This window comes from Triticum aestivum, chromosome 5A, assembly GCF_018294505.1.
Source record: "Triticum aestivum cultivar Chinese Spring chromosome 5A, IWGSC CS RefSeq v2.1, whole genome shotgun sequence".
NCBI classification, from domain to species: domain Eukaryota; kingdom Viridiplantae; phylum Streptophyta; class Magnoliopsida; order Poales; family Poaceae; genus Triticum; species Triticum aestivum.
Window position 1 is genome coordinate 290,683,269 of NC_057806.1, and position 13,117 is coordinate 290,696,385.

At 51.6% G+C, this 13,117-nt stretch overlaps 1 protein-coding gene across 1 annotated transcript; it reads left to right on the plus strand.

Moving 5' to 3' along the window:
- The first annotated feature begins 558 nt into the window (after positions 1–558).
- On the plus strand, positions 559–4,027 carry LOC123106818 (tetracycline resistance protein, class D). The gene is made up of 14 exons (XM_044528861.1): positions 559–925; positions 1,016–1,127; positions 1,228–1,340; positions 1,407–1,529; positions 1,615–1,790; positions 1,990–2,065; positions 2,150–2,236; positions 2,326–2,406; positions 2,496–2,528; positions 2,637–2,690; positions 2,966–3,007; positions 3,112–3,190; positions 3,385–3,455; positions 3,567–4,027. The coding sequence occupies exons 1-14, from the start codon at positions 716–718 to the stop codon at positions 3,687–3,689; spliced, it is 1,380 nt and encodes a 459-aa protein (XP_044384796.1). The 5' UTR covers positions 559–715; the 3' UTR covers positions 3,690–4,027.
- The last annotated feature ends 9,090 nt before the right edge of the window (positions 4,028–13,117 follow it).

Here is a 13,117-nt window from a genome sequence, read left to right on the forward strand (position 1 = left end):
TCCACTATGGTTCCACGTTGAGCCAGTGCTTTGTGCCTGGTGTTGTAAAACTGTGGTTGGGCATGTTGCCCTTTCTTGTGTGAATATATGATTCGCATGCTTGTGCTTATTCTAGAAGAAAAAGGACTAACTGCCGGACAAAATTACATTCATGGCACGTACGGGTCCCAATAGATCTACCCGGCGAAATCCACTAGGCCACTGCCACATAAGCGTGCCAACGGCGCCATGGCTTAGAACCGTCAGGACTTCATGGCAGCCACCACCTCAGGTTCACCACGAAAGACAGGCAAACCAAGGCATGCTTCATGCGCAGGAAGCCAGAAAGTTCTTCTTTCACCCAAAAGAACAATGGTTTAAGCCTTAGTAATAAGCAGATAAATGAGTTTACGGCCGGCCGTCGCTTTAGTACGACGAAGCGAAGAACAGTGGCCATAATGCTAAAAAAAGGGTGTCACCAATGAATGAACAGAGAGAGATATTTCCGACCAAGTAATCGGAATAATTTTCTGCTTTTTGGGGCAACTTGACCAAGAGCGCAAGACAGTGACGCGCGGTTCTTTTTCGCTCCTCCATCAGAACCCCTCATGAAGATGGCCGCTTAACCACTCCGCACCATGGGTTAACTAGGCGCCTTAATCTGGCCAGGCCGGCAGCAAACGAGGTCAGAGACGTACGGCAGCCAGCAGAGCGGCGACGGCAGCGACCAGCGAGCATGGTGGGAGCGGCGGAGGGGAAGCTGGCGCTGGGAGACATGAGGGTGCTCAAGCCATTGGCCCACCTGCTGGTCGGGCTGGTGCTCTACTGGGTGGCCGAGGAGATGACGGTGCCTGTGCTGGTCGACGTCACCACCGCCTCCCTCTGCCCCGGCGACGGCAGCACCTCCTGCCCGGAGGCCATCTACCTCACCGGCCTCCACCAAACGGTCAGCTCCATCCCCTCCCTCCAGACAGCCACGGTCAACCATGGTTGTTTTTGCCTTGAGTTTTGATCGTTGGGTTGGGGTTGCGTGCAGGTTGGAGGCATTTTCAGGGCGGTGGGATTCACTCTGATGGGGCAGCTCGCTGACGAGTACGGCAGGAAGCCTCTCCTCATCCTCGCCGCCGGCACCTCCATCATCCCCTACAGTAACCACACCATTCATTTCTCTTCCTGTTCTACAATATTTCTACCTTTTGCATCAACAATCAACCTTTCATAACTATTGCGTTCATATGCTTGTTGCAGGTGTGCTTGCTCTGAGCAGCACCAAGGTGGCCGTGTACGTCTACCTTGTCACACGCACCCTTTCATTCATGATCGGCCAAGGGACCATAACCTGCCTCGCATTGGCGTACACGGTATGTGCTCGACGGCGATCCCGGTCGCCAAGAGTCGAAAATCTGACACTTTTTCTGCTGAATTAGGCGGATTTGGTTGAACCGTCCAAGAGGGCCTTCGCGTTTGGCTGTATGACCGGGATCCTGTCGGCTTCGCACTCCCTGGGGAACGTCTTCTCCAGGTTTCTGCCCGAGCAGTGGATTTTCCAGGTACATTGTCAACTAGCTGAAACTTGTTTGCTGGCTTCATGTTCACTTTTACAAATTCTGGACCGGTTTGTTTATGCGTTGACAGGTCTCGGTTCTTCTCTTGGTCTGTTCCGTGGTCTACATGAAGGTTTGTCTGGTTGAGACACTTCAGAAAGCTCCCTCTGCTTCGTGTCAGCGTTTGTCCTTGTCGTCTTTGGTTCTCGGTTTGCCGCAGCAGCGTTGGGAGTCTATCAAGGACAACATTAGCATGATCAAAATCAAGTAAGCAACTATTCTTATATACATCTACATATGCAATACTATTTTCTATTGTGCAGTAATTTTTTTAAAGGTATGGTTGAGTAATTTGCTGGTCCTTTATAATCTAAAAACATGTGTAACGCTCATGTTTTCAGTTAGGAAACAGTTTGCAACTTGTGATGCAATTTTCTGACCTTACCTAATGTTGATGTTTTGCTAGCAACACACTTAAGCGAATCACATACATTTCCTTCTTCTACGAGTTGGGCATGATTGGCATCAGCGATGTTCTACTGGTAATCATACGTCTCTGTTCTGTTTTACTCTGCTACGGTGTTCCGAAAACTTAGGCCAGTTCATCTTCATCTCATGTTTTGCAGTATTACCTGAAGTTGGTATTTGGATTTGACAAGAATCAGTTCTCCGAAATTCTAATGGTGGTTGGAATTGGTTCAATCTTTTCTCAGGTACTGTACTAGAGTACTTTACAACCAGAAGTGGTGCATTGTCCTATTGATAAAAATTGCAGTTTGTAGTAACTTTTTTCAAACTGCAGATATTGATACTCCCAGTTGCTATCCATGCAATTGGCGAGAAGGGAGTCCTGTGCATTTCAATACTTGCATCGGTTGCTTATGTGAGTATTATGCCAAGTTTATTTCTATTAATATCAGCTGTTGCGGTGTTACAAAATTTAATGATGGATTCTGAAAACTATTTATTCAGGCTATGCTATACGGCTTGGCCTGGAGTTGGTGGGTACGTACTTGCCACATATTTTTAGCTCAGTTCACTGATGTCCAAACAGATTTGCCGTGACTGATGTCTACAAATGTCTCTCTCTTTCATTACAAATTAACCTTACAGGCTCCATATTTTGCTTCTTCACTGGGTATCATCTATTGTCTGGTCAAGCCGGCTGTAAGTCATTGCCCTCTGTTTTTACCTATACTGTAAATGTAAATACAAAAAAAAAGTTTGCCGCAGTTAATTCAATGATTGTGTCACATTTTTATACTACACCTCAATAATATACTCCCTCCGTCTCAAAATTCTTGTCTTAGATTTGTCTAAATACGGATGTATCAAGTCACGTTTTAGTATTAGATACATCTGTATCTAGACAATTCTAAGACAAGAATTTTGAGACGGAGGGAGTATAAGCTTAATATAGAGCTTCCTTTTAACATGTACAGACTTATGCGATCATCTCTAGGGAAGTAGTCTCAGCTGACCAGGTATATTTAAACCAGTGAAACATTTCTTGCCTCAATCTGAAAATCCAAGCGTGATACCTAACCGCCTAGTTTTCCTCTGCTCCTGATGGCTTTGGCCTTTGCAGGGAAAGGCACAGGGATTCATCGCAACAGTGAAATCCACAGCTATACTGATGGCCCCATTGTTCATGAGTCCTCTAACCTGTAAGCCAGCACTTCTCTGCCATGCCTTTTGTTGAAATGGAGGTTGAAACCCCCGGCTTCTGCATCATTGTGATGCAGACAACCATTTTTTATTAATTATTAAATAGAGTACAGAACAAGCCAGCAGTTCTCTACCATGTCTTATATGCATGAATTATGGTTTGATCTCCACCTTTTCCGCAACTCGGTTCCAGCCTACTTTATTTCGGAAGAAGCACCCTTCAACTGCAAAGGTTTCAGTTTTCTTGTCGCCGGTTTCTTCCTGGTCAGTCCTATTCCTCTCTTCTTTTAGAAAAATGATTCCTCTTCCTCTTGGAATGGATAGTATGTTCACAAAAATGTGCAACAACAAATCTCAAGTACAACATTTCTACAGGCAGTATCATTGGCATTTGCTTGGATGCTTGATCCAGAGAGCAAAGACAAACACATTGGAGTTGCAGATCAGGACCAGCTCGATCAAGAAGCAGCTCAAGCACCACTGTTGGCACAACCATGATGAAGTTCTTGAGGAACTGTGCATCTGAAGAATGCTTATTTGCAGCTTCAGCTGATAACTAAAGCTTCTGCGCACAAGTTAGCTTCAGATTATAGTAGTATTAAATATTGATCTCCCCTGCCTGCCTCTTCCTTAGCCCTAGCTACTTACCCTTTTCGGTTTTCCGAGTATTTATTTTCAGGGAGTTTTTGTTTTCAGTCACACTGTTTTCTGGTTGCCGGCTAGCTACTGTAGCTGGTTTGTACAGTTTTTACTCCGCCTTAGCTTGGACGGAGATTGGCCATGCATGTCACCATATGTATAATTATTCAATCCAATTATAGATATTACCGAAAAAGGCTTTCGCCCCGCTTTATAAATAAAGCAAACCGTCAAGAGCACACATACACGGACTAGTTCAGCACACACACACCCGAGAGACACAACAACAATACAAAGGTTCTTCTAAGGGCACAGCTCAACAAGCCCAAAACACAAAAAGAAAAGGCGGCCGCAGCCGGCGACGACGACGAAGCCCGGCATCTAATCAGGCTCTGGGGGAGGCGGAGGAAGCGGCGGCGATAAGCGGACGACCATCGAGCGGAGGTCGGCGATGAAGGCGGTGATGGCGTCCCGATCCCGAGGGCGGCTAAGCGGCCGCTAGAGCTGCAAGAAACCAGACAGTTTGAAGAGAGCGTCGGTGGCACGTCGGAGAGGGATGCGCTGAATCACAAGCCTATTGCGGATGGTCCAGAGGGTCCACGCGAGTGCCCCAATCTCGAGCCACCTAATGTGGCGAGAAGGCAGAGGGGAGTTCTGGAGTTCGGCAAAGAGGTCCGGGAAGTTGGTGTGGCACCAATCCCCTCCCACCACTTGTCTAAAGCAGCTCCAAACGAATTGTGCGGTTACACAGGAGAAGAAGATGTGATTGGAGTCTTCTAGAGTCCCACACAGCGGGTAGAGGCCAGTCCCAGGTCCATTGCGCTTGCGAACCTCCACCCCAGACGGGAGCCGACCACGAATCCATTGCTACATGAAAATCCAAATTTTTCAATGGCAAGCGGATGGCCCGCTGTAAGACAATAAGTTTTGGGGAACCAGCACAACCCTCTAGGGGTGGCTTATCTCATTATATATAATGGTTGTGTTACAATATGTACCATATACGTACATAGGTACAGAAGCTATACATAGTCTAACACCCTCCCTCAATCTTAGCCACTTTCTAAAGAACTGAGAAGGGTAAGATTGCGCCTACAAGCCTCAAACTGTGGCAGCGGTAAAGGCTTAGTGAAGATGTCTGCAAGTTGATCCTTAGATGAGATAAACTTGATCTGGAGTTGCTTCTGTGATACACGTTCCCGTACAAAGTGATAGTCAACTTCAATGTGTTTCATTCGGGCATGAAATATTGGATTTGTAGAAAGGTATGTAGCACCGATGTTATCACACCAAAGAATAGGAGGCTGTGGTTGAGACAAACCCAACTCCTGAAGCAAAGACTGCACCCAAATAATCTCTGCAGTAGCATTAGCCACAGCCTTGTACTCAGCTTCAGTACTGCTACGTGACACAGTAGCCTGTTTCCGAGCACTCCAGGCGATCAAATTAGAGCCAAAGAATACTGCATAACCCCCCGTGGATCGCCTGTCATCTGGGCTACCAGCCCAATCTGCATCAGAGAAGGCCGAAAGGACCCGAGAGGAAGTCGGCCGAATATGCATACCAAATGTCAGGGTGAACTGAACATAACGAAGAATGCGTTTAACAGCAGCCCAATGAGTATCTCTGGGAGCCTGAAGATACTGACAAACCCTGTTAACAGCATAAGAGATATCTGGTCTCATGATCGTCAAGTACTGAAGTCCACCAACAATGCTCCTGTACTCTGTGGCATCCGCAGGAGACAAAAGCTCACCATCAACAGCTGTTATCTTGTCGGTAGACGACATGGGTGTGGTGGTCGGTTTGCACTTCAGCATGCCAGCTCTCTGTAACAACTCCAAGGAGTACTTCTTCTGCGTAAGGACAAGACCAGTAGCACGAGAAGTGACCTCAACTCCAAGAAAGTAGTGAAGCTTCCCAAGATCTTTGACCGCAAAATCAGCACCAAGAGAGCAGACAAGAGCATCAGCAGCATATTGAGAAGAGCTGACAAGGATAATATCATCGACATATACCAAAAGATACATAGTGACTTCTGGCTTCTGTAGAAGAAATAACGAAGTGTCAGCAGTAGACGGCACAAACCCATGAGCACGAAGGGCAGAGGCAAGGCGGGCATGCCAGGCACGAGGAGCTTGCTTCAAACCATATAGTGCTTTGGAAAGACGACAGATATAGTCAGGACGATCAGGATCAGAGAAACCAGGCGGCTGTTTCATATAAACCTCTTCCTCCAAAAAACCATGTAGAAAAGCATTCTGCACATCAAGTTGACGAAGTGACCAACCACGAGAAACAGCAATGGAGAGAAGAAGCCGAATAGTGGTAGGCTTGACGACAGGACTGAAGGTGTCCTCATAGTCAAGACCATGACGCTGCCGAAAACCGCGAGCAACAAGTCGCGCTTTGTAACGCTCAATAGATCCATCCGAATGCTTCTTCACTTTGAATACCCATTTTGAGTCAATAACATTTACCCGTGGTGGTGGAGGAACGAGAGTCCATGTCTTGTTACAAAGAAGAGCATGAAACTCCTGCTCCATAGCCTCTCGCCAATGTGGAATGCGCAGGGCAGCCTGATATGAGCGAGGCTCAGAAGATGGATCCGCAACAGCAGCAGCCAAACAAGCAGCCAACCAAGCAACCGTACCATCCTTACGTTCCTTAGGTTTGAAAATGCCACTGCGACTGCGTGTATGTGGTCGGGACACAGGAACCACCGAGGTCGATGGAGCAGCCTGCAACGGGCTGGAGGACGGTGACGTTGACGAGTCAGCCGGTGACGAGGAGCTAGTCACGGTAGCCTCGGACTCAGTTGGCGAAGAAGGCCGACCCACCGGCGAAACCGGCAGAGCAGACGAAGCAGTTGGCGACTCCGGCATCACAGACCGGGCCGATGGCGAGCTCGGCATAGTGGGCCGTGGCGCGGCCGGTGTCGCGGGCCGATCTGCTGATGAAGGCGACGTGAGGACCCGAGCCGCGGGCGAAGACGGCGTGACGGGCCGAGCCGCAGGCGAAGACGGCGTGACGGGCCGAGCCGCGGGCGACTCGGCGGCCGCTGGCGAAACGGACCGAGCAGTGGAGATGCTCGGCGCGACTGGCTCGTCGGGTGACCATGCATGGGCACGCGAATCGATGCCATGCAACATAGGGCGATCGACGTGCCCACCAGAAGACGACGATGATGATGGTGAATCCTCCAACAGCTCCAAACGAGCTCCACGTCCGGTTCCTGCACCATGGTTAGGTAACAGCAAAGGAGAGTATGCAACATCATCAAATTGGTCAGAAGCAACAGAGGATGAATGCAGGGATGGTGGTTCGACAGTGGACACAGGAAGGTTGGCAAAGGGAAAAACATGCTCATCAAACACGACGTCCCGAGATATATAGACACGATTAGTGGGAATATGAAGACATTTGTAACCTTTATGAAGAGAGCTATAGCCAAGAAAAACACACTTCTTAGAACGAAACTCAAGCTTGCGCTTGTTATATGGATGAAGATGCGGCCAGCAAGCACACCCAAATACCTTGAGAAAGGTATAATCAGGTTGTTCATTAAGGAGAACCTCAATGGGAGTCTTCATGTTTAAAACACGAGTAGGAGTACGGTTGATGAGAAAGCATGCAATGGTGAAAGCATCACTCCAAAACCGAAACGGAACAGATGCATGGGCCAAAAGAGTAAGACCAGCTTCAACAATATGACGATGCTTACGTTCGACTGAACCATTCTGCTGATGTGTATGTGGACATGCTAAACGATGAGCTATCCCAAGCGACTGAAAGAAAGAGTTGAGGTTGCGATACTCGCCCCCCCAGTCTGACTGGACATGAACAATTTTGTGCTTGAGAAGACGTTCAACATGTTTTTGAAACTGAACAAAAATATCAAACACATCAGATTTGCGTTTAATAAGGTAAAGCCAGGTAAAGCGACTATAAGCATCAATGAAACTGATATAGTAATTATGACCACTGACAGAAGTCTGAGCAGGACCCCATACATCTGAAAACACAAGTTCTAAAGGATGTTTCACCTCACGACTGGACTCCGAAAAAGGAAGTTGATGACTCTTCCCCTGCTGACAAGCATCACACACTGCTACATCTTTATGACTAGACAAACTAGGAAGCTCATGACGACGCAAAATATGACGGACAATAGGTGTGGCCGGGTGACCAAGACGAGCATGCCACTGTGACGGGGAGACCCGAACTCCACTGAAAACACGAGCGACACCAGGATGCTCCAGACGGTAGAGGCCCTGGCACAACCGCCCACTAAGAAGAATGTCCCTCGTGCCCCGATCCTTAATAAAAAGATCAAAAGGGTGAAATTCACAAAGCACATTATTATCACGTGTGAGTTAAGGAACTGAAAGAAGATTACGGGTCACAGATGGAACTCGAAGAACATTGCGAAGCTGAAGACTCCTATTGGCATGTCTAGTGAGAAGAGATGCTTGACCAATATGAGAGATGTGCATACCTGCTCCATTGGCGGTGTGGATCTTGTCGGAGCCATGATAGGGTTCACGAGTGTGAAGCTTCCCCATCTCGCTGGTTAGATGCTCTGTCGCCCCAGAGTCCATGTACCAGTGTGGATCGATGGAGTAGGACTGAGTGTGTCCCTGTTGCTTCTGCGGCGCGGGACGATCAGCCATGGCGACCTGACGGGCATTGTTGCGTGTATCTTTGCCGTCATTGCCAAGACCAAGGAAGCTTCGCTGGAAGCGCTTATGACACTTGGAGGCCCAGTGCCCATCGCGGCCACAAAGCTGACACACACATGGACCGCCAGCCCCCGGTAAGGTCGCAGTAGGTGGGGGGGCCGAGGCGGGCGACGGTGGCAGCCCCAAGGGAGACCGGGGTGATGAAGAAGAGCGGCCACCCTTGGTGGCGACGTTGGCAGAGAGGGAGCCAGTGCCCCTGGTGCGGCGAGTCTCGACCCGTTGCTCAGTGAGAAGGAGCCGAGAGAAAACCTCGTGTGCCAGCATGGGTGTCGAGTTGCCCCGCTCGTTGATGATCTCGACTAAGGCATCATACTCCTCATCAAGACCATTGACAATAAACGAGTTGAACTCGGAGTCGGTGAGGGGCTGTCCAATGGAGGCCAATGTGTCGGCGAGGCCCTTGACCTTGTTGTAGAACTCAGTCGCAGTGGAGTCAAGCTTCTGACACTCTCCAAGCTGACGACGGAGTGCAGAGACACGAGCCTGGGACTGCGCTGCAAAGGTGTGCTCAAGGATGGTCCAGGCCTCATGAGACATCTTCGCGAAGACAACAAGGCCGGCAACTGCCGGCGAGAGCGACCCCTGGATGGAGGAGAGGTTCGCCTGGTCCTGCCCCGTCCAGACGCGATGGGCCGGATTGTAGACCGGACCGTGCACGCTGTCTACCAGCGCGGGTGGGCAGGGAAGCGATCCGTCGATGTAGCCTAGCAGGTAGTGACTCCCCAAGAGTGGGAGAACCTGCGCACGCCAGAAAATGTAGTTGTCGGCGGAGAGCTTGATGGTGATGAGATGACCGAAGTGAAACGGCGGCGGCGAAGACAATCCCATCGAGGAGGTTGCCTGGGGTGCAAACACCATGGAGGCAGCCGGAGGCACCGAAGCCGATGCGGGAGGAGGCGGGACCGCAGCCAGGGCGGGCGCCGCAAAGCTCGCGGCCGGTGCGGACGCCGCAAGGCCCGCGGCCGGGGCGGACGCCGCAAACCCCGCCAGCGGGGCAGTGTGATCCGCTTGCGGCAGGAGCGGCGGGACGACGCCTGCGGAGTCCGCAGCGGACGGCGGTGCCACGGTGTGGACCACGAGGTCACGCCCAAGCGAGGGCGCCGGCGGCATGGAGAAGACGGAGCCGATGCTCCTTGTCCCGATCGGAGCCGGAACAGAGACGGCATCGAGCGGGAGGTTGAGCAGAGCCGCAAGAGAGGCCGGGAGGAAGCCCGCAGCAGTGGAACCGGTGGTGGCGGCGCTCGACATGGCGGCGGCGCGATCGGTGGCGCGGCGGCGGTGGTGAAGGCGGCGGCGGCGGCGGCTGCGGCGGCGGTGCGGGTATTAGGGTTTAGAAGCGGAAGTGATCGTAACCTAGCGTGATACCATGTAAGACAATAAGTTTTGGGGAACCAGCACAACCCTCTAGGGGTGGCTTATCTCATTATATATAATGGTTGTGTTACAATATGTACCATATACGTACATAGGTACAGAAGCTATACATAGTCTAACACCCGCAGCGTCGATAGGGGGGCGGGGTGGAGGAGGGGGCAATGACCTGATAAAGGGACTTGGTGGAGAATTGGACAGAGGGCTCAAGGCGCCAACACACCTCATCCGGGCCAGAATCCACATCCAGATCGTGGAGAGCCACGCAGTCAAGCAGCTCATGCCACGCGGCCGCCTCCGGAGGCTCAAATGGCCTCCGGAAAGCGAGGCGCCCTAAGTCAATAAGGGCCCTCTCTACAGAGATCAAGGGGTTGACGGCAATGGAGAAGAGGTCGGGGAAGCGAGCAGTGAAGGGGGAGACGCCAGCCCAACGGTCAAACCAGAACAAAGTCGCTGTCCCCGAACCCACCGAGATGGAAGTTCCAATGCGGAGGACGGGGAGCAGTTGGATAACCGACTGCCAAAACTAGGAACCCCCAGACCTTTGGCAGAAGGCTAGGGGTTGCCCACACAGGTACTTGTTCCGGATGATGTCTAACCAGAGGCCGACGTGCCCTTGTGAAATACGCCAAAGCCAGCGGGAAAGGAGGGCAATATTCATGCACTTAGAGCACATGATACCAAGTCCACCTTGATCACGAGGCTTGCAGATGTCAGGCCAGCTAAGCATATGGTACTTCTGCTTATTGTTATCGCCAGCCCAATAGAACCGAGATTGGATCTTGGCGATCTCATGGTGCAGAGTCTCGTGAAGGCTGTAGAAGCTCATAAGGAACAAGAGGAGGCTAGAGAGTGAGGAGTTGATGAGAATCGTCCGAGCGGCCTTCGACAGCCATCTCCCCTGCCATGGCTCAATGCGAGTCTGCAGCTTGGCCACGGTCAGGCGCAAATCCGTGACAGTAAGACGAGAGTCACTAATGAGTGTGCCCAAGTAGTGGGGAAGGAGCCTAGACGGCAGTTGAGGCGGTTGGCAATGACGAGGGCCTCCGCCGGGGAGTATCCCAATACTATCACATCACTCTTGTCGAAGTTGATATTGAGACCAGACATTTGTTGGAAACAAAGGAGGAAGGATTTCAGATTAGCGATGTCCGCATCCGAGCCTTTGACCATGATGATGGTGTCGTCGGCATATTGGAGCAGGGAAATCCCGGCGCCACCGGCCAAGTGGGGAGTGATCCCCTGAATATGGCCCGCGGCCTTCGCCTTATCCAGGATGGCAGCAAGCGCATCCACCACCATATTGAACAAGAATGGGGAGAACGGGTCGCCTTGCCTCACTCCACAAAGAGTGGGAAAGTAAGGGCCAATCTCCCCATTGATGCTCACGGCCGCGCGACCGCAGGAGACCATCTGCATCACTCTGGATATCCAACGGTCGTCGAAGCCTTTCCGGAGTAGAACTTCCCGAAGGAAGGGCCAGCTAACAGTGTCGTAGGCCTTATGAAAGTTAATCTTCAGAAAGACCGCCTTGAGGTGTTTGGACCGGACCTCATGCAGAACTTCGTGAAGGACAAGCACCCCATCTAGAATATATCGGCCTTGGATGAAGGCGGATTGGTTGGGGTGGGTAATGCGATCGGCAAGAAGGGTCACCCTATTGGCGTACCCTTTTGCCAAGATTCGGAAGATTACATTAATGACCGTGATCGGACGAAACTGACGGATGTTCGATGCCCCAGGTACTTTGGGAATGAGAGAGATGATCCCATAGTTTAGGCGCCCCAGGTTGATGGATCCCACGTAGAACTCGTCGAAGATGGCCATGATCTCAGGCTTGATCACATTCCAGAAGGTCTGGAAGAACTTAACCGGGAGGCCATCTGGACCCGAAGCCGAGGTAGAGTTCATGCCTCTAATGGCATCCCACACCTTGCCCTCGGAGAAAGGGGCCGTGAGGGCCGCATTCTCCGCAGAGGAGACAAGCTGGCAGCCGGACCAACAATCCATGGCCAGAGATAGACCGCTCCGAGGAGCGGCCGAGAACAGAGACCTATAGAATCCATCGACATGGGCTCTAATGTCACGAGGGGACTGCAGGAGAGTAGGGCCATCCCAAAGGAGGGGGTGGTGTTGCTCCTACGACGGCCATTAGCGATGGCCTGAAAATAGGCAGTATTTGCATCGCCCTTCAGCGCCCATTTCTGGGCACCACACAAGCGCCAATAGGCCTCCTCGTCGGTGTAGATGATAGTGAGCTGGTCTTCCAAGTCGTAACGGGCGAGCCAACCCTCAGGAGAGAGGCATATCGCGTCGGCACGAAGGTCCAGGGCCTGGATGGCGGTCAACAGAGCCTTCTTGCGCTCGCGGAGATCTCGTCCTAGATTGGCGCCCCAACCCTTCATGAACTGTCGGCCGCGTTTGGCATAGAGGTGCCACGAGTCAATGGCCAAGGCAGGGCGAGGCTGGGAATGGGATAGGGTCCGCGCCTCCACCCAACAGCTGTCGACCGCCTCCATGAAGCCAGTTTGGGACAACCAGAACGTCTCAAACCAAAAACGAGGAGGTATCGGGGGGTGCTCGTCAGCGGAGGAGAGGAGCAGAGGGACGTGGTCGGAGCAAATCTGCGTGATGGCACGGAGGGAAGCCAGGGGGCATCAGAGGTCCCATTCCGGGGAAACAAGGACCCGGTCCAGGACGGACTGGGTCGAGGAGGTCTGCCGGTTGGTCTAGGTAAACCTGGCACCAACCCTATCTATCTCACGGAGACCAAGGTCATCAATGCAGTCATTAAACATTTGCATGCGAGCAAAGTTGACGTGCGAGTTGTTCTTGTCTTTCGCGAACCTAAGGAGGTTTAAATCGCCCCCAATCACTACCAGAAGCGTAGCCGCAGAGACCTTCCGGTCGAGCTCCTCGAGGAAGGTTGCGGACCTACTGTGGTCGGCAGGACCGTAGACGATAATAACCTCCCACTTGAAGTTCAAGGATCTCTCGAAGAGTTCCATACTAACAAAGAACTGCCCTCGGTCCATACTTCCCACCTCGAATGGGGCATCCTTAACACCTAACATGATGCGACCGGATTGGCCAGTGCTCCCACTAGAAGGGAGCCAATGCCAGGCGAAGAGGTGGGAGCTAAGACGATCGAGTTTAGGGAGGGAGAACTCAGTG

Bases quoted from the DNA above. Each gene is read 5' to 3' on its own strand.
- LOC123106818 (XM_044528861.1), top strand. From the start codon at position 716: ATGGTGGGAGCGGCGGAGGGGAAGCTGGCGCTGGGAGACATGAGGGTG. The intron at 1,341-1,406 runs GTATGTGCTCGA...CTGCTGAATTAG, and splicing joins GCCTCGCATTGGCGTACACG to GCGGATTTGGTTGAACCGTC. The intron at 2,691-2,965 runs GTAAGTCATTGC...TAACATGTACAG, and splicing joins ATTGTCTGGTCAAGCCGGCT to ACTTATGCGATCATCTCTAG.